At 35.4% G+C, this 26474-nt stretch overlaps 2 protein-coding genes across 13 annotated transcripts; both read right to left on the reverse strand.

Moving 5' to 3' along the window:
- LOC119992685 (probable disease resistance protein At4g27220) lies at positions 1–6250 on the reverse strand. The gene is made up of 5 exons (XM_038839480.1): positions 3417–6250; positions 2641–3075; positions 1915–2550; positions 248–303; positions 1–100 (listed from the first exon to the last, which is right to left on the reverse strand). The coding sequence occupies exons 1-5, from the start codon at positions 6189–6191 to the stop codon at positions 1–3; spliced, it is 4002 nt and encodes a 1333-aa protein (XP_038695408.1). The 5' UTR covers positions 6192–6250.
- An 8646-nt stretch (positions 6251–14896) lies between these two features.
- LOC119993797 (probable disease resistance protein At4g27220) lies at positions 14897–24683 on the reverse strand. 12 transcript variants are annotated; one of them, XM_038841057.1, is made up of 14 exons: positions 24425–24683; positions 24094–24164; positions 23823–23846; positions 23284–23447; positions 23027–23066; positions 22799–22868; positions 19838–22619; positions 19074–19508; positions 18349–18984; positions 17317–17919; positions 15907–15971; positions 15591–15647; positions 15368–15435; positions 14897–15232 (listed from the first exon to the last, which is right to left on the reverse strand). In XM_038841057.1, exons 7-12 carry the CDS (start codon positions 22577–22579, stop codon positions 15617–15619), a joined length of 4512 nt encoding a protein of 1503 aa, XP_038696985.1. In that variant the 5' UTR covers positions 22580–22619; positions 22799–22868; positions 23027–23066; positions 23284–23447; positions 23823–23846; positions 24094–24164; positions 24425–24683; the 3' UTR covers positions 14897–15232; positions 15368–15435; positions 15591–15616. The 12 variants fall into 12 exon arrangements, with proteins under 12 accessions (XP_038696985.1, XP_038696990.1, XP_038696980.1 ...); XM_038841062.1 differs by having other exon boundaries at positions 23284–23439; positions 24090–24164; XM_038841052.1 differs by having other exon boundaries at positions 24090–24164.
- Between the last annotated feature and the right edge of the window lie 1791 nt (positions 24684–26474).

A 26474-nucleotide genomic window follows, 5' to 3' on the forward strand; every position in this document is an offset into this window, starting at 1 on the left:
CTAATTACATATTTCTGATCCCTTACCAAAACGAATTGAGTCCAACCGCAATCTACGGACATGGTAAGAAGCAATCTGCCTCCGATTTTTGCGCCTCATCCTGATAAAATGGAGCCATATTTAAAATAACTATATTGAGTTTGAGAGGTAAACAGAATGCATTAATTAAAATCAGAATGCATTATGCAGCATAGCAAACAATCGAGAAGCTAAAGAGAATTGCATTGAGTTTTGTTATAGTATGAACCTCTTTCTCTCCATTGACAAATCTTCAACTCCAGCATCATCATCATCATCATCATCCTGATAAGGGAGTTCAAATGATGCATCATCGTTTATATGAAAGCATGGTTCATTGATTTTCAGCTTTCAAATGTAGCACCAAGATATTTGACTAGAAATGACAATGCTCCACTGAACAACATATAAATCACATCTACAGAGTTACTGATCTGAACTCACTACTCAAAGACAAATTAGAAAAAAAAAGGATTGCCAAGGAGTACATCCCTAAAGGCAGAGAACAGGAGTAAAACAAAAGTGAACCAGAAATTGCAAGTCCAACCCTATAGAAATGCTACTTGAATTCCTAAAATATTATACCAGAAAAATTATTCATACAGGAGAATCTTCAAAACCTCCAACTTAGTGCAATCACCATCAAATGCCATGATCGACAAGATGTGTAAAAGGAAGAAATAAAGCTAAATTTATCTAGATTATGTGTTGTGGTTTTGTTATGACTTATGATGCATTATATTTATCTCCATTATCTGTTTTGGTTCTTTTTATGATAATCACTCCCCCTTTACAGTTTCTCCTTTAATGTCTTGTTGATTAAAAATGGAATTGAAAGAAATGATATGATTGGGGGGTTGTGTAAAGTGTAAACATCAATCCGTATGACTGATCTATTGATGTCAAACTAATTAAAGACAACAAATATGTTTGAATCAAATAGGTTTTTGTTATGGTTAATCTATAAAATGCATATGAGTGCAACTTGATTGGACAGTAAGAGCGAAAAGAAGATGCGTACCATTTCTATATAGAAGGTAGTATTAAGGTCGCCATTCCAACGCTCTTCATAACCAAATAATGTAAGGAGACTCTGGAGCCTCAAAATAAATATGTTTTTGTTATGGTTATCTATATAACATATAAAATGCATATGAGTGCAACTTGATTGGACAATAAGAGCGAAAAGAAGATGCATACCGTTTCTTCATTATACAAGCTCTGTATGATAGTATTAAGGTCGACATTCCAGAGCTCATTATAAGATGATACATGGGGACTCCAGAGCTTAAAAGTGTAAAGTGGTCCCTCACAAAAAGTTTTCAGACTGGGGCAATTTCCCACAGTTACTTTCTTCAATGATGGTAATTTGAAGGCATGTTTCCCTGAGCCGTAGAAGCTTGTAAGGTTTGGCATACGATTAATATATATTTCTTCCAGTTGGTGGAAAATAATATCATCCTCTGTCTCACTTTCCCCTGCACGTGCTACAATGGACGTCATCATCGCACATTCATATACCCTCAATTTCTTGAGCTGCATCATGCTTTTAGTTGTCAAGCAAGACATTAAGTAAGTCAGTTTGTCACATCTATATACTTCCAGTTCAATCAAATTGCAGGAAGACAGCAGTGAGGACGGAAACTGAATTTTGAGACTGCCAAATGTTGAGAGCTCTCCAGCCTCGCCAATGAATCCTCCATTTGGGAATATCTCATTGAAAGCACTATGCCCAACAACAAGTTGTTCCAGGAATATCTCCTGTCAAAATATTGTTTAAAAGTAAAAAAGCTAAGGAGGAATTATTCACTCAACATGCGAGTACAGTGCATACTTGCAAATATATATATATATATTTGAACTTTAGATCTTTGAAGCAGAGTTTAAAGTCCATACCTTTTCGTGCAAATAAAGATACCCATCATGCGCCCCTTCTTGGACATTCGAACATTCAGAAGCCAATATTTTCAGTTTATCACATCCAATAACTTCCAATTCCTTTAACAATGGCCATTTTGAGATATGAATTCCAGGGTAGAAACTTTTTAGTTGTGGTAAGTCAACAAGTCTCAGGGAAGTGACTTTTAGAAACTCAAACCTAACATCCGCATCTACCCCTTCCATTGCAACAATTTCCTCAACTGCTCTACAGTCTTCAATATGTAACCTCTGAAGTTCTTGAAGACCACTGCCTATAGGGAGTGGAAAAATATATCTCACACTTGGACAATCCGCGATTGTTATGAACTTTAGTTTTCTGAATATGGGGGCCTTTGCAATATGCATCTCCAAACCATTTGGCCCTTCCAAATCAAATATCACATCCATTGACTTGCAATTTTCTATATCCAAAACTTGTAGGTTCTGGAGTCTTGTCAGCATATTAGACGAAAAAAAGTCCAATAGCTTTTCACAGTCATACAGGAAAAGATAACCTAGTTTGCAAAAGGATTCTGAGGGGAGTTCATTGTGCCATATTCTTTTCAGGTTAACGGATTGGATGCATAATTTTTCAATGGTAGGGAGTTCCACCTATAAAAATGATTCTGATGACATCAGCTAATAATCCAAAAAGAACGCAACACAATATGAACATATTTAAGAAAATGAAATTAAACTAACCTTTTCATCAAAGAGAGGAGGTGGGAGGTCACCATTGCTGACGTCCTTTTCATCAAAGATGAAAGATTTCAATCCCGGGCATCTCGCTATCCACATATTGGACAAGGATGGAAATTCAATAGAATTTCCTGTGCAGAATCTTTTTAGTTTTGGAAGATCTTCGAGATACAGGACATTCAATTTGGAGAAGATCATCTGACCTGTCACTCCTCCTATTATCCCTTCCATTAATTCACAATCTCTTACCTCAAGTTCCATGAGTTGAATGAGACCTTTGACCACGACAACGGGGAATAAGAACTTTAATTTATGACAGCTTGACAATCTCAACTTTGTCAATCTATGAAAATGTGGCATTGCTTGAAGATTGTTGTCCCATATTTTTTCCGCACCAATATCATGTAGGCCTAACTTCTCTAAGTAGGGAAACACTATCTGCATATACACAAGAGAATTCTATTTTTGAATTAGATAAGTCATATTCTCTACCCAACAAATCTGTACAAAAATATCATGCGTAACGTCATGCAATACAACCTTAGTAAAATTATAGGCTCTGTTTTGTGACTTTTGTCTGTTGGAATACACGTGTGCTACATATATGTGTCATGTGTTTAACAAATATGTGTCCATGTTGCTGTGTATGTGGCATGTTGTAATTAAGTCACGTGTGTAGAAGTAACAAATATTTTATAGTTCTCTCCACTCTTTCTACTTGATACCCAACAATGTCAAACACAAAGAGAAGGAAGCAATAAAAGAACAAGAAAAAGTACCTTCCCATTAAGAAGTGGGATGGGCTCATCCTTCATCTTAGAGCAGATGCTCGTGAGCTTCGGTAAACGCCGGAGTTCTATGGATTGTACTTCCTTTAACTCAACCACATCGCACTCGCCATCCTTTTCACTTTCAAAGAAAAAAATCTCCTCCATGTTTTTACAGTTCTCCACCATGATTTTTTGCAGTTGCAAAAGGGATTTGGCAATTGAGAATGAGAAAAGGTTCTTCAACATGTCACATCTTTCCACTCTCACAATTCTCAATTTACTAAACGACTCTACTCCAAGTTGGCCGTGATATATCATCTCAAGGTTAATCAACTCTTTAAGAGACAATACCTCCAAGCCTGGAAAAATGTTACAAGGAGTTGTTGTGTTTGGGTTTACAATGTATTGGAAGTTCCGACCCATTCGGACATGCAAACATCTCAATCTTGGAAAACCTTCCCCATCTAACTCAGAAACACTGTTAACACCACCCAATTCATCTAGATATAGATCTTCACTCTTCTTCAACAATTCCTTAACACCAGGCTTCAAATGAATGCTTGTGGGGAGTTTGAGTTTCAACCCTTTTGAGGTTTCATACTCGCTAGTCCAACGCCACCTATTCAACATATCCAACCTCCCGGTCCAGACATCTCCTATTAGTATTTTAAATCTTTCTAACTTGACTGAGAACAAGTCATTTGGCATAATATTGGAATTCGGAATGTGAATATCTAAGCTAGTCAGCTTAGACAATTTGTTTAACTCAGCAAGGCAAACATTTTGACCATTAACTCCTTCAGCCTCCCACTTCACAAAGCTGTTTTCCATATGCAATTCTTCTAATCGAGTGAACGATGAAATGACATCTGGTGGAATCACTGCAAGATTTGAACATCCATTGACACTGAACAACTTCAGACGAGTCAATTTTCTTATTTCCTCAGGAAAATGGGAGATCTTTGAATTCACAATGCGAAGAACTTCTAGTCCAACTAGATTTCCTATTCCGGCTATATCATCCAACTCACACTCCTCAAGAGAGAGTGTGCTAAGGTTGTTTAGATAACAAAGAGATGAAGGCAAGGATCGAATTATTATATTCTTAATTTCTAAGACAATAATTCCTCTGATCCCTTGGAAAAATGAACTAGGAATCTCCAAATCATGATTTTTGGAATGCAGAATAAACAACTTCAGCTCTTCACATTCCAACCCTTCTAATAATTTGTGAATATAATTGTGACGAAAATATATCGAGGAGAAATTTGCAACTGTATTCTTTTTGGGCCATTCTTCCAATTCACCATCATATTCTTCAATGAACATATTATGCTTTTGGCGTGCAAAAGACACAACAAACTTGCGAACCACATCGTGCATTTTGAAGTAACCATTTTTAGCATCTAATAACAAACATGCAGATTTGAGGTCTCCAACCAATTTGTGCAACTTGTTTCTCCTATCTTCCAGCTGATCAATATCTTTGAAAGCATCAAGGGTCATGTAGTAGTTCACCAAATCCTCAATGGCATAATCAATATTTACCAGTAGACCACAGAGCAAGAACAACTGTTTCATCGCATCACTTCTCAAGTGATTGTAACTTAACTCTAGAGCTGAATACACTTGTGCATCGAAATCATCATTTCCAAACTTATCTAATTGTTGTAAGGCTTCTTTCCAAGTATATGAATCCTTTATATCACTTAGAGCCCTTGCAACTGTCGTAATCAAAAGTGGCAAACCTGCACATCTTTTAGCTATTTCAATGGCAAGAGGTTGCAAATTGGGAACTTTCACGACATCCCCTGCCATTTTCTCAAATAATTTCTGACCCTCCACATCATCTAATGTATCAACCAAAATTTTCAAACTATTAGTACCAATCTCGGTTAATACCTGTCTATCTCTAGATGTCATCAATATTTTGCATCCTTTGTGGTCATTCCCGAAAGGTATTCCTAACTTTCCCAGATCAAGCCTTGCCCAAATATTATCAAGAATCACTAGAATTTTTGTTTCTTTTAGCAAACGTTCACGTAACTGGATGGATCTCACTGAAATTGTCTCCGCCTCGAATTTGAAGCCTAAGGCCTCTGCAATTTCTCCTTGAACCTTTCTCAAGTCTTGATTTGAAGATACCTCCGATAAAACCACCACATCAAAAATCTTCTCTACATTGGCATGTTCAGCAGCTTTCTTCACAAGAGTAGTTTTGCCCACACCACCCATACCCCAAACGCCAATCATGTTGACATTAGGATCTTTTAAGGCCTTCATAATTTCTTCCAAATTGCGTGTTCTCGATTCGAAGATCTCATAATCCTTGATGGGTGGAAAACGTATTCCTTGTGGAGCAGGACGATATGAAACACTAGGAAACTGCTGCTGTTGCGACAGATATTTGGCTGCGTTATTCGATTTCTCCTCAGCCTTTTTACTAAGCTGATACCTTGCCTTTACATTAGGACATAACCCAAAGAAGCACCCTTTCTTTGCCCTCTCTATTTCCTCGAAAAAAACTTGTGCATCCTCATTAAATCTAGTCACCCCCTGTAGCCAAACTTCAACCTCCCTTTCAATCACCTCCATATTTCTCCTAGTTGCATCATCAACAGCATGCTCGGTTGTCTCTCTCCTAAGATTCAGACTTCGGAGTTGATCATTAAAATTATCAACATTTCTTTTGAAGTTGAACACATAACTAGTTTGACGCTTAATCCAACATGCAGCAGGAGCAACCACCTGCTCAGCAACAATTGGAACAACAGTCTCGGCCATTTCCCAAAAGTTTTATTCTCCTTAGTTTTGTCTTGATTTTCTGTAGTTACACAAAGAGTGAAACAATGTTATGAAAGTTATAAGGGAGTAAATATGGGAGTAAATGAAAGAATTAAATCACAATTGTAGAAGTGCTTTTGATAGGAAAGTTATGAAACTTCAACATCTCATGAAAAGAATTTTCAACCTTCATGTTTTAAGAAACATAATATGGACATATAAAGCATACTGATCGACAGAGACATTTTGTATATCTAGTTGTAAAGAACAAGGATTCTCGTGAAAGTAATATTTTTAAACCGTGGAAAATTATTCCATAGCTATGCATGAATCCATTTGGGAACAAGTACGGTATGACACAAACAAATAATTCGATGCATAAGACAAAACTGGCTGAAGCATGGTAGTTAGTATCAGTTGTGAAATTCAAGCCACCAATTCTAACATCTATAATTAATCATCACTACAGATAAAAACACTAATTATAGAATTCGAAAACCAACTAGGACTTTTTTTCAAAAAACAGTATTCTACATATGCTGAGCCAAGTGGTACTACGTTGATGAGTAAAAATTCACCAACTAGGTTATCACCTAAGTGATCCTTCAACATAGGCACACTAACATGTTATGTAAACTAGCAACAAACCCGCGCTACGCTGCGGGTTACTACATTTTTATTTGGTCTAATATATAATCAAAATAAAACCAAAAGAAACAATACATCACTTAATAAACTCACAACCACAATATCTGGGGATTTTTTATTTTTTTTATTAAAAAACATCAATAAATGCAACTTTAACGGAGCGGTTATGATAAACATACATGTGATTGGTATACATAAGTATACATAATGACATAGCATGCCATATAAGCAAATGACTAGGCAATTTTAAATTTCAAAATTCAAAAATCAAACCATACAAATCACTTTTATCACTCCTCATATCTCACTTTTCGCTCTCGTCTATCTCTCCTCTCCTCTCTCTCATGAGATTATCTCTTCTTTTCTCACGGCCAAAATCGGACTTCCACCTTCCGGTCACCGATATGATCGTCGCTGCCTCCAAAAGAATCGTCCGGCCCCCAGGAGCAATGCCCAGTCACCCCTTGCCGTCATCGGTTGTTGATTTTGTCGGAAATCCACCATAAACCCATGGGTATCCACCGAACAAAATTCATATATCCGACTGATTCCGATGTCGGTTTGGCAATCCGACGCCACCAATGGACTCCTCTACGTGAGGAGCACTTAGCCCAACCATTCGTCAACCGAAACGACCACCGGAATTAGAGACCCAAGTCGAAGGTATGCTCCAGTGCGTTATTACACTATACATTTGGTAGTGTATTTAGTTTTTTTCTGTTAATTGAACATCTTATGGATTACTTGTGAAGCTTGATAGTGGATTATTGCATTGTCATAATGAAAAGTGTAATTACTTTGTTTCATGGTTTGTTTCTTGCCTAGCTTACCAGATATTGTATTTTGCAAATAGTATATTGAGCATTTAGTGTAGGGTTGTTATTGGTACGGTTACCGTTACCAAACACGGAATATCGTTACCATACCAATTCTTTCGGTAACTCAAAAAATGTTACCGTTACCGTTACCGGAAGAGTCGGTATACCGATGGTCGGTATACCGATCGATCGGTAATGGTAAGTCGGTAATTGGTAAATTTACCAATTCTTAAACTTATTTAAAAAAGAGAAAAAAAAAAATGCATCAAGTAGCATTGTGCTTAATAGTCATTGTATGAAACTACAACACTTTCATCTTGCCTACAATACCAATAATAAAAATGATAGATTAATGAGAAGGATCATTGTGCTACATGTGAATAAGAGAAAATACCTATCAATCGGAGAAAAAAAGAAAGGAGAATTCACATAACATTATTCCAACAATCTATAACGGAAAATCTTTCATTTCATTAATTTATAATATTTTTAGTATCCGAAGTGTTTTAAACTCTATAGCATGAAAGCTAGAAGAAACAAGATAAATAAAGATAAAAGACCATAATGGAAATGGAGAAGAAAAGCATGTAATCAATATCAACAAAACATTTTGTTATGTAGCAAACGCTGCTTTAAAGTTAATGAAATTGCTACGAGTGATATATAAATGATAACCCTAAAAATAATCAATGGTCTAGATTAAATTAGATCAATCTAATGGTCATAATTAAATAAATTTAAAACTAAAAATAATATTAATATATATTTAATATATATGTCGGTAATCGGGAAATTTACCGGTTTTGAACTTTGCTTACCGTTACCGTTACCGAAATCATCGGTAAATTTACCGTACCGAACAATTGGTAACGGTATACCAATCTTCTACTATTTTCGGTAACCAATTGATCGGTAATGGTATACCAATGGATAATTTACCATACCAGTAACAGCCCTAATTTAGTGTATTTAGAACATAGTGTATTTAGCATATAGTGTATGTTGTTGGGCTGCTCCTCGTCATAGTGTCCTGGATTGGTGATTTATTGGTTCATTAAAATATTTTATTACACTTTGATTTTAGTAATGCATTTGTTTTATACAAAACCAAAATATTACATACACTGTAAGTTCCCATAATGTAGTTGCATTGAATATGTTAGTTTCCTTGCTTGATGAGTTCGATTGGTTCACTGTCAGTTTGCATAATGTTTTTAACATATGTTCAATGTTGTCTTGTTTGGGTTACATTATATTTTTAACAATGTAATTGTTTGCCAGTTTATATTGCATTACGAATTACCAATGTATTTAGCGCCGCTGTTTATTACAAAGTCATTTTCCTTAAATAAATTGGTTTCACTTTTTTATGGCATCGAGTTATTACACTCTAGTATGATAGTGTAATAATGACAGAGTCATTTCATTTTGGTGTTGATATTATATGAGTTATTACATTATCAATCACTAAATTTATGTATTTATCAAACAAATATCTATTTCAATATTGTTTTGTAGTGAAGAGATGGGGTTTCAATCAAGAGGAGGTCAATAACGAAGGATGCGAATGGTGATTACCAATATCTGATATTTACATGCGGGAGGTTGGTAACAAGGCGAGGCTTGTTGGTAGACTTTTCGTCGATGGGAAGTGGAAGATTACATTGTTTGAAGATATCCACAACTACGATCTAAGTCCTAGTCATTCTAGATTCTTCTTGTGTAACAGGAAAATAAACCGAGTGTGAAAATGCAACTAGAGATTAATGATATTGCTGAAATTCGATCGAACAAGAGTTACAATTCATTTGTCATTGGTGCCGGTGGGCATGATAATTTTACAGTGTATTTGTTTCTCAGTTGTTAATCCATTACGAATTATCAGTGTATTTAACCAAGCTTATTACATTATGTTTTGACAGTGTACTTGTTTCCCATTTTTGGCAAGTTCGATTGTTATCATGCAGTACCTTATTACATTATGTTTTTGACTGTGTATTTGTTTTCCAATATTTAATGCATTACGTATTAGCAATGTATTTTACAACTAATAGAGGAGAGAGAAGCGGGAAAAAAGTGAGCATTTAGGGTTTTGTGTCCATATACTAGGCATGCCACATAGATTATGTATATTATGTACCTGAAAAATTATGTATGTATGTCATTTTCCTTAACAGAGCGTATATGAAAATTTTAGAAAAGTCTTTTATTATTATGGGACCCACAATTTTGCGAAGATATACACAGATGCGAGAGTATGCAAATAAACAACTACTCTATTTCAAATATATATAGGTGTCTTACGTTTTATAATTTTAGATAGGTAGATATTTAAACTCATCGTCATCTCATTATTCTTTTACACTCCATGCGAAGTCTCCTTCACGAGTAGTTCTAATTCACATTAAGACACACCACCAACCATTAGATAAGACAAGGCACCACTCTTATTACATGAAAAGAAATTAAATTTGGTTAGTTTTTAATTTGTTGGGCCTATATGATTAGGTCTTTTAATTAATAAAGAAAATCAATGCCAAGACTTAGAAAGCATGTGAAAGCATCCAAGTGAAGTGCTTCCGTTATAGATTATGGACAATTATGGACATCAAATTATGGACATGTAGTGCTTCCATTCTACATATACTTATTTTTTCCCCATAAATCAAGTGATACTTTGTTAATGATTAACGATACTTACAGAGTAAATATAACCAAAGCAAATACCTGTGAAGAAGAAAGTTGCGGGTGAAGGAGCGCAAGGAAAGTAGAGCCACTTAGGAATCATAGAAATTCAAAATCACTGCAATCAAAGAATGAATTCAACTTTAACAGTATGATTTGTTGAACTCAACCATACACAAAGCCAGAAACAAAAATTCACATAGCCACGTAAAATCTACAACACCACTTGCTCACTTGGGAACACATACACAAAACTCTCCTTATATAAGATCATCGCATACATCCACGCAGACTCCATAATCGTAGGAATCCAATCAAAACAATGAAATTATAAAGTTAAAACAAATAGAAAATATTGGACATACCATTGCCAAGTCTTTTGTATTCTTTAGTTTGGGTTATCAAAGACTGGAAAATGGAATCAGAGATTAAGAGTAGTAAGTTGAGAAGAAAGTATGAAGGTAGATTTGCAGAGCAGAAACACAATGGAGAGAAATGTGAAGGCTGGGGATAGAAAGCTAGCTATATATAGAAAGAAAGCTAGATACTAGATGGAGTAGAAAAGTCATTGCGAAGACTTAGAAAGTGCGTGGAAGCCCCCAAGTCAAGATGAAAATGAGCAATAAACACGAGATACCCAATATCTTTCTGATATGAAAAGAAAGTGTGTGGACTGTGGAAGCCTCCAAGTCAAGATGAAAATGTACAGTAGAAAGAAAGATACGAAATTTTTTTTTTCAAAAAACGAACAAAATTTAATTTCTATTATAAAGTGGCTGAAAACATGAACCTCGTTTGGCGGGGCCCACCCAGAGCTTTGCTTTATTTTTTGCCACAAGGTGCCAGCTCAACGTTTGAGTGGCTTTGGTTGGTCTTTGAATCTCTGGATTGGTGAGACTCATGGTTGGAAGTTGTCTTTATCAAATCGATTAGCAAAGTTATTGAACTGGAGAGTCCATAAATCGATTAACATTTCTCTAGATGATGATCAGGAGAAAAGAAGGTTGTAAGGGCAGCTACCATGAAAAAAGGAGGTGGTCAAAGTCATAATACTTCTCCTATAGAGGATCTACCTACGAATATACGAAAATTTATTTATATATTTACAAAAATGGGTGGGGTCGAATGTTTATTAGTTGCACCTCTATTATGCCACATCATCATATTTAACAGGGGTTATAACGATCAACATGTCATGTAGAATATTTGACTAGCCGGATTTGATCATATTGGCTAAAAAGGAGAATAGAGGAGTGAGGTGGGTGGGGATTAGCCCTTATTACACCCACATATTAACCCACACAAATTCTATGTGCTGATAAGGTGGTAGAACCTCCTAGTCTATGAAGTAACAATTTCTGCTTATATGAATTAGGGTTCATTCGGCCTTAACTTGGTCATCAGCTTCAATCTTTAATAATAGAAACTCTTGAATCCTGAGTAACTGAATTCTCCATGGTCAAAGCATTGACCTGCAAGTGTATCATCAAATGTCCACATTTAGTATATATGAATAGTATTTTCTGTTTTCCTGACATGATAGCTCAATCAATCATCAAAGCAAATAAAGCATAATTACCATAAGAATATCTACTAAAACCCTATTCTCTGAATAAAAGAGAGTACATATAAAAAATTAATCTTATTGAACCATAACAGTCTCCATGCATATGTTATCTCCATCGTCGTCCTTGTCATCTCCGATGGTTAGCCTATTTGGTAAAGATTATAAGCTAGCATTAGCTATAATCTTACCCAAATAGCTTATTTCATATTTTTTAGGTTAGTTTATTTTGACAGTAAATAAACTCTACCAAACGAAGCCAGTATCATATTTGCCTGAATTCATATTGCAGTTGCGGATTGAGTTATCGATGATGGAGATAGTGCGAGTGTGTGACACACATTCGTCAATGCACAAAGACAATTGTTAATCATTGACATACTTGGCCTCGGCCTAGCCCATTAAGCCTACTATATTGAGTGGTATGGTCTGCTGTAATAAAATTCCAACAGGTCTCGCACTAACACTAGTGTAACAAAACAATTTATTTTCATTTTTAAAAATTATAAATGTGTGGTATTCATCATAACGGATCCAATCATGCATTTTTTGTTGCAAACAAACACTAAATTCAACATGAAAAATATATGACAATTCTAAACCTTCGGTGTAAACTCAAAATATTTGATGTTTCGATTGCGATAAATATGATTTTTGTTTCAAACAAAAAATACATCATTGATTCTTGACAGATAAGATGTAGCACCCATAGGGTTTGTGTTTTGAGTTTATTGTTTATAAATAGGAAGATCATACAAAAGGTAAATAACAATCATGCATAAATCTCCCATAGTGGAAGGGGGACTTGAATCTGTAACCCCTAGATTGCATCCCTGTAACTATACTATTGGGTCACATGTTCGCTTGTGAAAACAACTTAAATATTTTTTGATGTCGGATATGGTCAGCCAAACAATAACAATTTGATAAAAGTCGCACAAAATTTTCAGCAATTCAAATGTAGGCATGCCTTTATGTAAGTCATAATACCAAAGTCATCTAACAGAGAGAAAGGAGGTTTACCCGCTTCCTGTCGAGATTGAGGGATGGGGAAAAGACCTGGAAAAGGAAATCCAGGTTCTCCGGGAACAGGAACCTGCTCCAAACCCAAGTTAATGAGCATCAAATGGGACTTTCGATTTCAATGAAAAACATCGTGATTAAAAGATGATCCAACCGACACAAATCGGTGCTAAAACAGCATGAAATAGCATCGAAACATAAATACAAAGCTCCCGACTATTCCAAAAACATTAGAGACCGTAAGCATTGATGAAATTGTGAAAAGTAAGCAATTAAATGGAAGACAACACTGTCGTTCAACGTAAATGAAAGCGTGATCCGAATTTACCAGAAATTTGCATTCTTGTCGGTGGAATTGGAGATAGACTGGAAATTAAATTTAAGGGGATGGCTTTTACGTTAACTTTGGTGGGTTACTTTATAGGTTTCATAACTATCATTGTCTCTATGGTTATGTAATTTTCGATAACATTATCTCTTAGTCGTAGTTATTTTTCAACATTCTCATTCAACTACCATGTTTATTTTTCTTTAGGTATATAGTCTTTTGACTCATAAGTACTTCTATTGTTACTTGTTTGATACAAACGGTCATCTTTCTCCATATAGAGTTTGTGCTTCTTCAACAAAATCTCAATTTTCCTTCTTAAGCAATTTCTCCCTATAGGATATATACTTACTATAGGAAAATTTTTACAATCAATGATTTCTGATCGAGGGTCATCGACAATCCTGTAAAACTCACAAAAAAATGTTAGAAATTCCTTTTGACAGGGTTTTTTCGTTAGCATGTGTATCTTTTTCTCTTTTGGGCAGGGGTGAACATCCATTGGAGTTCAAGAGAAGGGCAAAATCAAACAATTATATTTTTAACGGTAAATGGAGTAGGGAGTTTGTAAGGGGAGGAAGTTGGTTATAGGTGACCAAATTGGGCTATTTTGGAATCCTTTCAAATCTATATTTCATTTTCCAATTCTCAAACGAGTTTTGCAAAGCATAAACATACTTTTTTTTTTCTTCAGTTTTATGTATTCAGTTTTTAAGTGTTCAACCAAACAAGTTTCAATTTTATGTTTTCATTTTATGTTTTATGTTTTTGTTTTCAAAATTTTTGGAAGTGATACCAAACACAACCTTAACTTTTGAAAATATTTAGGTAATGTATCAATTAATGGTCTATGGTATACTTGACATATGACTGAGAGGGTGGACATTCTGTATATTTACAAGTTAAGAAAGATGAAACGCTACCTTCAAATAGTAGTTTGAAATGCTCCAAAAAAACACTACTTTATGCTACTTGAAATATTACTCTACTAAATGGAGTCATAGTAATAGTTTTGTTATAATTTTTAAGTTTTTAAAAACCACCGACCGACAAAACTTTTACAACAGGATACTCCTCTTGTGTAAGGGACTACTCCAACTATATGCTTTGGTGAGATTGTAATGACGGCCTCACTTTTAGGACAATTACTGTGATTCAAATAGAACATTTCGCAATGGCTAATAACAAGTGCATACTTCACCAATTTTGTTCATAAAACTTGTACATCACAAAAATTGTATGTACGATGTTAAGGCACTTTCCAATGACAAATTTCCATTGGTGAAAATCATTATTTTAGTATCCATCCTTCACTAGATCTTACACAAGCAAGTAGCAACTAGTCTTGCCAAGATCATTTCTCTCGCACCCTTACCGTTGAACACTTATCATATGCCTTCCCCAAATCAAATAGGGATTTAGGAGAAACATAGCTTCCGTAATGCATCATCCAGGAAATTTAACCTTTTTAAAATGCCAAAAACTGCAAACATCAATCTCATTTCCCAAAGTTGCATATCAAGGTATTGTGAATGCCCACCAAGTGTTGATCATGAAAAGCCTTACCAGGTATTCAATCAGGAATTCAGTGAATATTGATGGACCCTACTAATACAGCCATCTATGTTCTCTATTTCTCTTGACATTCATAAGCATTGCGACTTTGTAAATAAAATGAGTATTCCAACCAAATCCAAGTTTCACTTGCATTCTAAATTTAACTATTATATGTAAGTTGCAAGCAGAGCACATGACTGTCTTTCTTTAAAATTTAGGAGTCCCAGAAGTAGCAAATTCAGAATTGAAAGTAGTATAACGAAAGTCCATGGATTCGATTTTACTTAACACGAGCGTACTTGTTAAAATCATGAAAGGGAGAAAAGAAAAGAGAGATTTTCAGCACACATCGTCACTTGACACAGAAAGAAAGCTTAACTTGCCACCTTCATCCTTAAAGAGGAGGCAATGTTGGAGCCTGAAATTTTTTGAATCCAGAAATAAAACATATTTATGTTAGAAACACGAATAAGATGGTCAGGATCTACATTATATGATCGAAATGACTCCTAAGTAGTCATTGGAACTCCGTACAAATACAAGGGCTGCTCACCTGATGATTGAATATCAATTCAAAGTAATATGTCCTTCTAAGCTTTCAATAAGTTCAGGTGCATCATTCTGCAAAAAGGCGTGTGTTAAATGACTGATTGGAGCATGCAACTCTCCTAACCCATCAGAGAATTGAAGCCAAAGGGAGAAGGAGTTGCTAGGATTGAAAATTCATGGATTGATGAAATAGATATTCAACTAATTACATATTTCTGATCCCTTACCTCTCATCCCCAAATGATTGAAACGGCTACGAGCAATTGACCTCATCATCATCATTGCTTCATTCGGATAAAATGGAGCCATAGTTAAAATAACTATATTAAGTCTATTCTAATTTGTTTCTATTAATTTCTTCACATGGAGAAATTTATATTCATTGGATTGAGAACATTTAGAGGCAGATAAAAGTATTCAAACTTAAAATCATAGCCTACGCTAACCAGCCCATACATTAATTAAAATCAGAATGCATTATGCAGCATAGCAAACATTCGAGAAACTAAAGAGAATTGCATTGAGTTTTGTTATAGTATGAACCTCTTTATCTCCATTGACAAATCTTCATCTCCACCATCATCATCATCATCATCATCATCATCCTCCTGATAAGGGAGTTCAAAGGATGCATCGTCATTTATATGAAAGAATGGTTCATTGATTATCAGCTTTCAAATGTAGCACCAAGATATTTGAATAGAAATGACAATGCTCCACTGAACCACATATAAATCACATCTACAGAAGGTTACTGATCTGAAATCACTACTCAAAGACAAATTAGAAAAAGAGAGGATTGCCAAGGAGTACATCCCTAAAAGGCAGAGAACAGCAGTAAAACAAAAGTGAACCAGAAATTGCAAGTCCAACCCCATAGAAACGCTACTTGAATTCCTAAAATATTATACCAGAAAAATTATTCTTACAGGAGAATCTTCAAAACCTCCAACTTAGTGCAATCACCATCAAATGAGTGTTGTGACTTCTGATGCATTATATTTATCTCCATTATCTGTTTTTTTTTTTTTTTTTTTTTTTATGGTAATCACTCCCCCTTTACAGTTTCTCCTTTGATGTCTTGTTGATTAAAAATGGAATTGAAAGAAATGATATGATTGGGGGGTTGTGCAAAGTGTAAACATCAGAAAGGTTTAATTAATCTCATTGACAATGTCTAGATGTGACTTCTGCGGAGATGATAAGAGTGTTGTGCCTTTTGTCTCTGTGTTAAGGGATAAAATCCTACATCGGTTGTTGAGGGGTCTTGTATCCAGCATATAAGCTGGCAGGCCTTCAACCACTTGCCTAGGTCTTTTTATGGAGGGCCGAGATGGTGGGGAGACATGGGTTTGTGGTTGTGCCACTGATCAGATGGTATCGGAGCCAAGATGGTGGGGAGACCTGGGTTTGTGGTTGTGCCACTGATCAGATGGTATCGGAGCCAGGTTACGATCCTGGGACCTGTGGGTCAGTGGCACAACCACAAACCCAGGTCTCCCCACCATCTCGGCCCTTTGGGCCGCAAACCCAGGTCTCCCCACCATCTCGGCCCTTTGGGCCGTGGCAGTTCCCAGGCCCCTCCATAAGGAAAACACCTAGGCAAGTGGTTGAAGGCCTGTACCAGCTTATATGCTGGATACAAGACCCCTCAACAACCGATGTGAGATTTTATCCCTTAACACTCTGCAATATAACCTGTATAAAAATGAGTGTTTGGATAAAAAGAAACATAAAATCAAACAAAGAATCCACTCCACCCTCCAATAATCCAGTTCCACGGTTGAATCTTTCCTAAAACCCAAGCATCAATCCGTATGACTGATCTATTGATGTCAAACTAATTAAAGACAACAAATATGTTTGAATCAAATAGGTTTTTGTTATGGTTAATCTATAAAACATATATAATGCAACTTTATTGGACAGTAAGAGCGAAAAGAAGATGCGTACCATTTCTTTATACAACGCCTGTATGGTACTATTTAGGTCGCCGTTCCAACGCTCTTCATAAGATGATACATGGAGACTCCAGAGCTTAAAAGTGGAAAGTGGTCCCTCGCAAAAAGTTTTCAGACTGGGGCAATTTCTCACATATACATATACCAATGATGGTAATTTGAAGGCATGTTTTCCTGAGCAGCAGAAGCTTGAAAGGTTTGGCATATCATCAATATATATTTGTTCCAGTTGGTAGAAAATATTATCATCCTCTGTCTCACTTTCCCCTGCACATTCTACAATGGATGTCATCATTGCACATTCAAATACCCGCAATTTCTTGAGCTGCATCATGCTTTTAGTTGTCGAGCAAGACATTAAGTAAGTCAATTTGTGACATCTATATACTTTCAGTTCAATCAAATTGCAGAATGACAACAGTGAGGACGGAAACTGAATTTTCAATCTGTGACAACCAAAATTTTGAGACTGCAAAATGTTGAGACTGCGAAATGTTGAGAGCTCTCCAGCCTCACAAATGAATCCTCCATCTGGGAATATCTCATTCAAAGTGCTACGCCCTACAACAAGTTCTTCCATGTTGAGGAATTTGTCCTGTCAAAATATTATTTAAAAGTAAAAAAGCTGAGGAGGAATTATTCTCTCAACATGCGAGTATAGTGCATACTTGCAATTATATATATATATAAGAAACTACTAGGAATTCAACATATATGGGGATCAAATGTAGAAGAACTATAAGCTACACTTTACCCGTTGCTTCTAGTATTATAAGTAGTCCCGTGAGCTTAAAGTGTTCAGTCATGCCCAGTCAACGGGAAACATGATTACGGACCAAAACATCCACATGTATGAGACTAATAATTAATCGCATAATTTGGGACTTCTATAAACATACATTCTTCAGTGTTTTTTTTTTTTTGAAGAATAAAGGTGGAAGGGGTGCAACATGAGTTCTTAATGAGTTATGTAAGCCACGAAATTTGAACTTTAGATCTTTGAAGCAGAGTTTTAAGTCCATACCTTTTCGTGCGAATAAAGATACCCATCATGCGCCCCTTCTTGGACATTTGAACATTCAGAAGCCAATATTTTCAGTTTGTCACATCCAACAACTTTCAATTTCTTTAACAGTGGCCATTCTGAGGTATGAATTCCAGGGTAGAAACTTTTTAGTTGTGGTAAGTCTTCAAGTTTCAGGAAAGTGACTTTTAGGACCTCGAACCTAACATCCGCATCTACCCCTTCCATTGCAACAATTTCCTCAACCGCCCTACAGTCTTCAATATGTAACTTCTCAAGTTCCCGAAGACCACTGATTATAGAGAGTGGAAAAATATATCTCACACTGGGGCAATCCGCGATTTCTATGAACTTTAGTTTTCCGAATATGGGGGTCTTTGTTATATGCATCTCCAAACCATTTGGCCCTTCCAAATCAAATATCACATCCATTGACTTGCAATTTTCTATATCCAAAATTTGTAGGTTCTGCAGTCTTGTCAGCATATTAGATGGAAATATGTTCAACAGATTTTCACAGTCATACAGGAAAAGATTGTCTAGTTTGCAAAAGGATTCTGGAGGGAGTTCATTGTGCCATATTCTTTTCAGGTTAACGGATCGGATGTCTAATATTTCAATAGTAGGGAGTTCCACCTATAAAAATGATTCCGATGGCATCAACTAATAATCCAAAAGAACGCAACACAATATGAACATATTTAAGAATATGAAATTAAACTAACCTTTTCATCAAAGAGAGGAGGTGGGAGGTCACCATTGCTGACGTCCTTTTCATCAAAGATGAACGACTTCAATTCCGGGCATTTCGCTATCCACATATAGGCCAAGGATGGAAATTCAACAGAATTTCCTGTGCAGAATCTTTTCAGTTTTGGAAGATCTTTGAGATGCAGTAAATTCAATTTGGGGAAGATCATCTGACCTGCCGCTCCTCCTATTATCCTTTCCATTAATTCACAATCTCTTACATCAAGTTTCATGAGTTGAATAAGACCTTTGACCACAACAACGGGGAACAAGAACTTTAATTTATGACAGCCTGACAACGTCAGATATCTCAATCTATGAAAATGTTGCATTGCTTGAAGACTATTGTCCCATATTTTTTCAGCACCAATATCATGTAGGTCTAACGTCACCAAGTAGGGAAACACTATCTGCATATACACAAGAGAATTCTATTTTTGAATTAGATAAGTAATATTCTGTACCCAACAAATCTGTACAAAAATATCATGCGTAATGTCATGCACTACAACCTTTGTAAAAATATAGGCTCTGTTTATGTCTGTTGGAATACACGTGTGCTATATATGTGTGTCCATGTGTTTAACAAATATGTGTCCATGTGTTGTGTATGTGACATGTTGTAAGTCACGTGTGTAGAAGTAACAAATATTTTATAGTTCTCTCAACTCTTTCTACTTGATACCCAACAATGTCAAATACATAGAGAATGAAGCAATAAAAGAATAAGAAAAAGTACCTTCCCATTAAGAAGTGGGATGGGCTCATCCTTTATCTCAGAGCAGATGCTAGTGAGCTTCGGTAAACCCCGTAGTTCTATGGATTGTACTTCCTTTAACTCAATCACATCCTTTTCACTTTCACAGGAAAAAATCTCCTCCATGTTTTTACAGTCCTCCACTTTGATTTGTTGTAGTTGCAAAAGGGATTTGGCAATAGGGAATGAGAAAAGGTTCTTCAACATGCCACAACTTTCCACTCTCACAATTCTCAATTTACTAAACGACTCTACTCCAAGTTGGCCGTGACATATCATCTCAAGGTTAATCAATTTTTTAAGAGACAATACCTCCAAGCCTGGAAAAATTTTACAAGGAGTTGTTGTGTTCGGGTTTACAATGTATTGGAAGTTCCGACCCTCTTGGACATGTAAAAATCTCAACCTTGGAAAACCTTCCCTATCTAACTCACAAACACTGTTAACGCCACCCAATTCATTGAGATATAGGTCTTCACTTTTCTTCAACAATTCCTTAACACCAGGCTTCACATGAATGCTTGTGGAGAGTTTGAGTTTCAAACTTCGTGAGCTTTCATACCGCTTGCTAAACCATTCCAAGCTCCAGGCGCAGACATATCCTATTACCATTTTAAATCTTTCTAACTTGACTGAGAACAAGTCATTTGGCATAATATTGGAATTCGGAATGTGAATATCTAAGCTAGTCAGCTTAGACAATTTGTTCAACTCAGCAAGGCACGCATTTTGACCATTAACTCCTTCAGCCTCCCAGTTCACAAAGCTCTTTTCCATGTACAATTCTTCTAATCGAGTGAACGATGAAATGACATTTGGTGGAATCACTGCAAGATTTGAACATCCGTTGACATTGAACAACTTCAGACGAGTCAATTGTCTTGTTTCCTCAGGAAAATGGGAGATCTTTGAATTCACAATGCGAAGAACTTCTAGTCCAACTAGATTTCCTATTCTGGCTATATCATCCAACTCACACTCCTCAAGAGAGAGTGTGCTAAGGTTGTTTAGATAACAAAGGGATGAAGGCAAAGATCGAATTATTATATTCTTAATTTCTAAGACTATAATTCCTCTCATCCCTTGGAAAAATGAACCAGGAATCTCCAAATCACGATTTTTGGAATGCAGAATAAATAACTTCAGCTCTTCACATTCCAACCCTTCTAGTAATCTGTGAATATAATTGTGACGAAAATATATTGAGTAGAACTTTACAACTGCATTCTTTTTGGGCCATTCTTCCAATTCACCATCATATTCTTCAATGAACATATTATGCTTTTCACGTGCAAATGACAGAGCAAACTTGCGAACCACATCATGCATTTTAATGTAACCATTTTTTTCACCATCTAATAGCAAACATGCGGATTTGAGGTCTATAACCAATTTATGCAACTTGTTTCTCCTATCTTCCAATTGATCAATATGTTTGAAAGAATCAAGGGTCATGCAATATTTCACCAAATCCTCAATGGCATAATTAGTATTTACTAGTAGACCACAAAGCAAGAACACCTCTTTCATCGGTTTACCTTTCAACTTATTGAAACTTAACTCTAGAGCTGAATACACTTGTGCATCAAAATCATCATTTCCAAACTTATCTAATTGTTGTAAGGCTTCTTTCCAAGTATATGAATCCTTTCTATCACTTAGAGCCATTGCAACTGTGGTAATCAAAAGTGGCAAACCTGCACATCTTTTAGCTATTTCAATGGCAAGAGGTTGCAAATTGGGAACTTTCACAACATCCCCTGCGATTTTCTCAAATAATTTCCAAGCCTCCACATCATCTAATGTATCAACCCAAATTTTCAAACTATTAGTACCAATCTGGGTTAATACACGCCTATCTCTAGATGTCATCAATATTTTGCATCCTTTGTGGTCATTCCCGAAAGGTATTCCTAACTCTCCCAGATCAATCCTTGCCCAAATATTATCAAGAATCACTAGAATTTTTGTTTCTTTCAACAAACGTTCATGTAACTGGTTGGATCTCCCAGAAATTGTCTCTGCCTCGAATTTGAAGCCTAAGGCATCTGCAATTTCTCCTTGAATCCTTCTCAAGTCTTGATTTAAAGATACCTCCGATAAAACCACCACATCAAAAATCCTGTCTAAATTGGCTTGTTGGACAGCTTTCTTCACAAGAGTAGTTTTGCCAACACCACCCATACCCCAAACGCCAATCATGTTGACATTAGGATCTTTTAAGGCCTTCATAATCTTATCCAAATGCCATGCTCTTGATTCGAAGGTCTCATAATCATTGATGATTGCAAAACGTATTCCTTGTGGAGCAGGACGATATGAAACACTAGAAAACTGTCCTGCAGCCAACCGAAGATCTGCTACTGCCTTTGATTTGTCCTCAGCTTTCTTGCCAACCTGGTACATTGCCTTCACATTAGGACATAACCCAAACAAACACCTCCTCTTTGCCCTCTCTGTTTCCTCAAAAAGACTTTCTGCATTCTCAACAACTGTTGCCACGCTCTGCAGCCAGTGTTGAACGTCACTTTCAATCACCTCCAGTTTTCTGTTGGTTGCATCATCAACAGCGTGCTCGATTCTCTTTCTCTTACGTTTCAGACTATAGAGTTGATCTTTAACATTATCTACATTTTTTTCGAAGTTGTATACATAACTAATGTGACGTTTAATCCATTTTACACCACCATGCTCTGCAACAAAGGAAAAAACTTTCTCGGCCATTTCCCAAAAGTTTTATCCTCCTTACTTTTGTCTTGATTTTCTGTAGTTACACACGGAGTGAAACAATGTCACTGACTATTATAAGGTATGAGAGTAATTGAGAAATACTAATAAGAATTTTTTGCTTCTACATATGCTGATTTTTTCTTTTTCATAAATGAAGTGGTACTTCATTGATGAATGATGAGTAATAACAATAGGAGTGGTAATGTCGCGTACCTGAAATTCACCATGCAGGAGAGTTTAATGTGGCGGTGTGTCGAATGAAATAATGTGATTCCTGCTCTCTCTGAAACAATGAAATGATGAAATTCACAAACTGCATCAAATTCTTGCAATCTTTAGGACTCACGGTCTCTAACTCTCTCCATGCATCACAGTTATTACGCTTTCGCCAGTAATGCAATTGGACGACATCAATTCGAAAGGTGAGTTCAAGTGGCATACCCAGTTTTGATAAAATGTCCCCTCATAGTCGTGGTAACTTCTGTTATAACAGTGTTAAGGAGGCAGTCAAGCAATTAAGCTAATTTTTTTTTAATAATTTACTATTTGCTTACTCGACTATGAAAACCTACGAGGACTTCAAAAAAACAAGAAAAGATTCTACATGTGCTGATTTTTTTCTCCATAAATCAAGTGGTACTTTGTTGATGAGTACTAATAGGAGTGATAATAGAAGGAATAACAAGGGATTCGCGTACCCGAAATTTACCAAGCATGACAGAGTTTAATGTGGCCGGATGAAATAATGTGATTCTTGCTGCACCAATTGCGTCATTTCTTCTTGGAACCTCGGTTGCATCAAATTTTTGCAATCTTTAGGAATCAGGGTCTCTAACTCTCTCCATGCATCCCAGCTGTATCTCTTTCACCAGTAATGCAATTGGATAACATCAATTCAAATTTCAAAGAGGAGTTCAATTGGCATAGCCAGTTCTGATAAACATATCGTGTAATGCAAGGTCTAAGAGTTCCAAATAAACTACACTTTTCTAAATAATACATATAAACTATATTTATATTTATGATATATACATAAAATTATATAAAAATAAATTAAAACATAAATAATATTGACTTTTTTGTACCAAAATAGACTGGAAAAAAATCTTAAGAGCTGAAATTGAAAAACAGGACTTGAAAGAATCTATTTATTACTAATTAGGGAAATTCTATAATTATACATTAATTATCACTTATAATTAATGTATATGCAAGTAAAAGGAATTCGAAATCATACAAATTAGTCTCTGTCGTTAAAGACCTGCAATAATAAAGAGTAAAGAGTAGCATCATTTGTGAGGTCTACATGTAAGTCTTCTATATTATTACATAAAGAAACTAAATTTGATTAGTTTCTATGGGGCCTATTATTAGGTCTTTTAATTAATAAAGAAAACCATAGCCAAGACTTAGAAAGTGTGTGAAAGCATCCAAGTGAAGAGGGGCTTCTACAAATCTTGATGTTTAACGATACTTATAGATTAAATAGAACCAAAACAAATACCTACGAAGAAGAAAGCTTCGGGTGGGAAGAGCGCAGATAAAGTAGAGTTACTAGGAAATCATAGGGCCAAAAGCACTGCAATCGAAGAATATAAATTGTAGAGCATGACCTGGTGAACTCAACCGTACACAAAGCTAGACAAACAAATTCACATAGAAACGTAAAAATCCACAACACCACTTGTCTAACACATGCACCACACATATCCACAAGCCTCTCCTTATATTTTATCATCGCATACAACCACAGACTCCACAATCATAGGAATACAATTATAACCTTATCTTTACTAAGAAATTATAAAGATAAAACAGATAAGAAAAAATTGCACATACCTTTGCCAAATATTAATGATGGGAAGCTTTGTTTGTTTTACTCTTTCATAGTCTTTAATTTGGGTTATTAAAGACTGGAAAATGGAATCAGAGATTACGAGTAATGAGTTGAGAATAAAGTATGAAGGTAGATTTGTAGAGAAGAATCACAACGGAGAGAAATGTGAAGAGTGCGGATAGAGCATGAAAAGAAAGCTAGATATAGTAGAAAAGTCATTACCAAGAGTTAGAAAGCGTGTGAAAGCATCAAGTTTGCATTATTGTGCAAAGTACAGCGACTTCGATGAAAAAGTTGTAGTGCCCGGCTCTGCTGCTCTATAGAAAAATTAGAGATTCAAAAAATTTTGAAAAAAATTGAAAATATTATATTTATATCTTGAGTAGTTTTACGAATCCAATGATTTTTTTGTTCGAAATAAAAATTAAATTTAACATGAAAAGTGTATAGCAATACAGGTGACGTTAGTTGGTATACAAATTCTGTTTCACGATAGCCGATGACATGTTTTGTTTTAGAGTGTAATCGAGTACGAAATAAGAGTGGAAAAGAAAGAGAAAGAGTAGCAATTATAAGGTGCTTATTCTTCTAATCTCTAGCTTGTAAACTATTGCAAAGACCATAGTGGATGATTGCTGGATGTAGAATCTCATATTGAGTCCGAACTAGTGTAAATGATCTATGTCGTTTCTTCTCTTGTTTATTTTGTTTGATTTCTTCCCATATTCTTGATACTGCCGGATTGGTTTTTCGAATTGCTATCTAGTTTGCCGTTATTCTATTTATTTTATTACAAGTATAATAATATTTTTAAAACCCAAAATTCTTCTATAACTAAGCATGAATGCATATGAGAGCATTTATGGTATGTCGCAAATAAATAATTCGATGCACAAGATAAAACTTGCTGAGGGTAATTATATATCAGTTGTGAAATTCAAGCCACAAATCCTAGCATCTATAATTAATCATCACTGTAGATAAATACACTAGTCATAGAATTTAGAAACCTACTTTAACTTCTTCTTTTTTTTTTGAAATAAGGCTTCTAGATATGTTACCTTATTTTCATAAATTAAGTAGTGCTTCGTTAATGATTAACGATACTTAGTAAATAAAACAAAAACAAAAACAAATATCTGCAAAGAAAATAACAACGGGTGGAAGGAGCGTAGGTAAAGCAGTGCTTTAAAATACCGGTTGAATCGGAAACCAGAGGGGTCACCGGTACGATTTAATAAAATGTCGATAAAATACCGGTTTCGTCAAATACCAGTCCAACTGGCTGGTTTCCGATATATAAATACCGGTTGTCCGATCTGAAAAAATTCAAAATTGAGAATTTTTTGGTAAAAAAAAAATGAAAATAAATTAGTAAAGTTGAACCTAATTGAGATTTAAATGGTTATGTTGGACTTGGACTTTTATAATTTATATAGTTATATTGTACTTTCTTATAAGAATATTTGTTAATTGAAAATTAAATTTGGTAATATTATATTTAATTTGAAATTGAGAATATTATAATTGTGATTATTACTTTATTTGGATGGATTTTAATTTATAGTATTTTTCTAAAAATTTACAGATTTTCTATAATTTATTATTAATTATCAAAAATTTTAATTAATCAAATCAAACTGGCCTACGGATCAAACCGGTTGAACCGATTAAACCAGTTATCGGTGGTCTACCGACACGATTCGAAATCTGGTTTTTTAAACATTGAGGTAAAGTAGAGCCATTAGAAAACCAAAGAAATCCAAGATCACTGCAATGAAAGAATTTAATTTGCTTAAGCACGATAGTTAGTATATATTAGTTGTGAAATTGAAACCACCAACCTAACATTTAGAGTTTAGCATGGCTTAGCGCGTGTGTGACCTATGAGCCTTTCAAAAAAAACCTAATATTTAGAGTTTATCACTACAGATAAAAAAAAGAAAAAAGAACTAGTTATAGAATTTGAAAACCCAATTGATTTTTTTCCTTTAAAAAAAGAGGCTTCTACCTATGTTTTCATAAATCAAATGGTACTTCTTTAATGATTAA

Source organism: Tripterygium wilfordii, chromosome 23 (assembly GCF_013401445.1).
Source record: "Tripterygium wilfordii isolate XIE 37 chromosome 23, ASM1340144v1, whole genome shotgun sequence".
Taxonomy (NCBI): Eukaryota; Viridiplantae; Streptophyta; class Magnoliopsida; order Celastrales; family Celastraceae; genus Tripterygium; species Tripterygium wilfordii.

What these genes read in the sequence shown, in the direction of transcription:
- LOC119993797 (XM_038841063.1), bottom strand. Translation starts at nt 22,579, where the DNA reads ATGGCCGAGAAAGTTTTTTCCTTTGTTGCAGAGCATGGTGGTGTAAAA. An exon ending in CTCCTCTCTTTGATGAAAAG is followed by an intron (nt 18,985 to 19,073) that starts GTTAGTTTAATT and finishes TCATTTTTATAG; the next exon opens with GTGGAACTCCCTACTATTGA. An exon ending in AGGCGTTGTATAAAGAAATG is followed by an intron (nt 15,972 to 17,316) that starts GTACGCATCTTC and finishes CTCCCTTATCAG; the next exon opens with GAGGATGATGATGATGATGA.
- LOC119992685 (XM_038839480.1), bottom strand. Translation starts at nt 6,191, where the DNA reads ATGGCCGAGACTGTTGTTCCAATTGTTGCTGAGCAGGTGGTTGCTCCT. An exon ending in CTCCTCTCTTTGATGAAAAG is followed by an intron (nt 2,551 to 2,640) that starts GTTAGTTTAATT and finishes TCATTTTTATAG; the next exon opens with GTGGAACTCCCTACCATTGA. An exon ending in TTGTCAATGGAGAGAAAGAG is followed by an intron (nt 101 to 247) that starts GTTCATACTATA and finishes CCATTTTATCAG; the next exon opens with GATGAGGCGCAAAAATCGGA.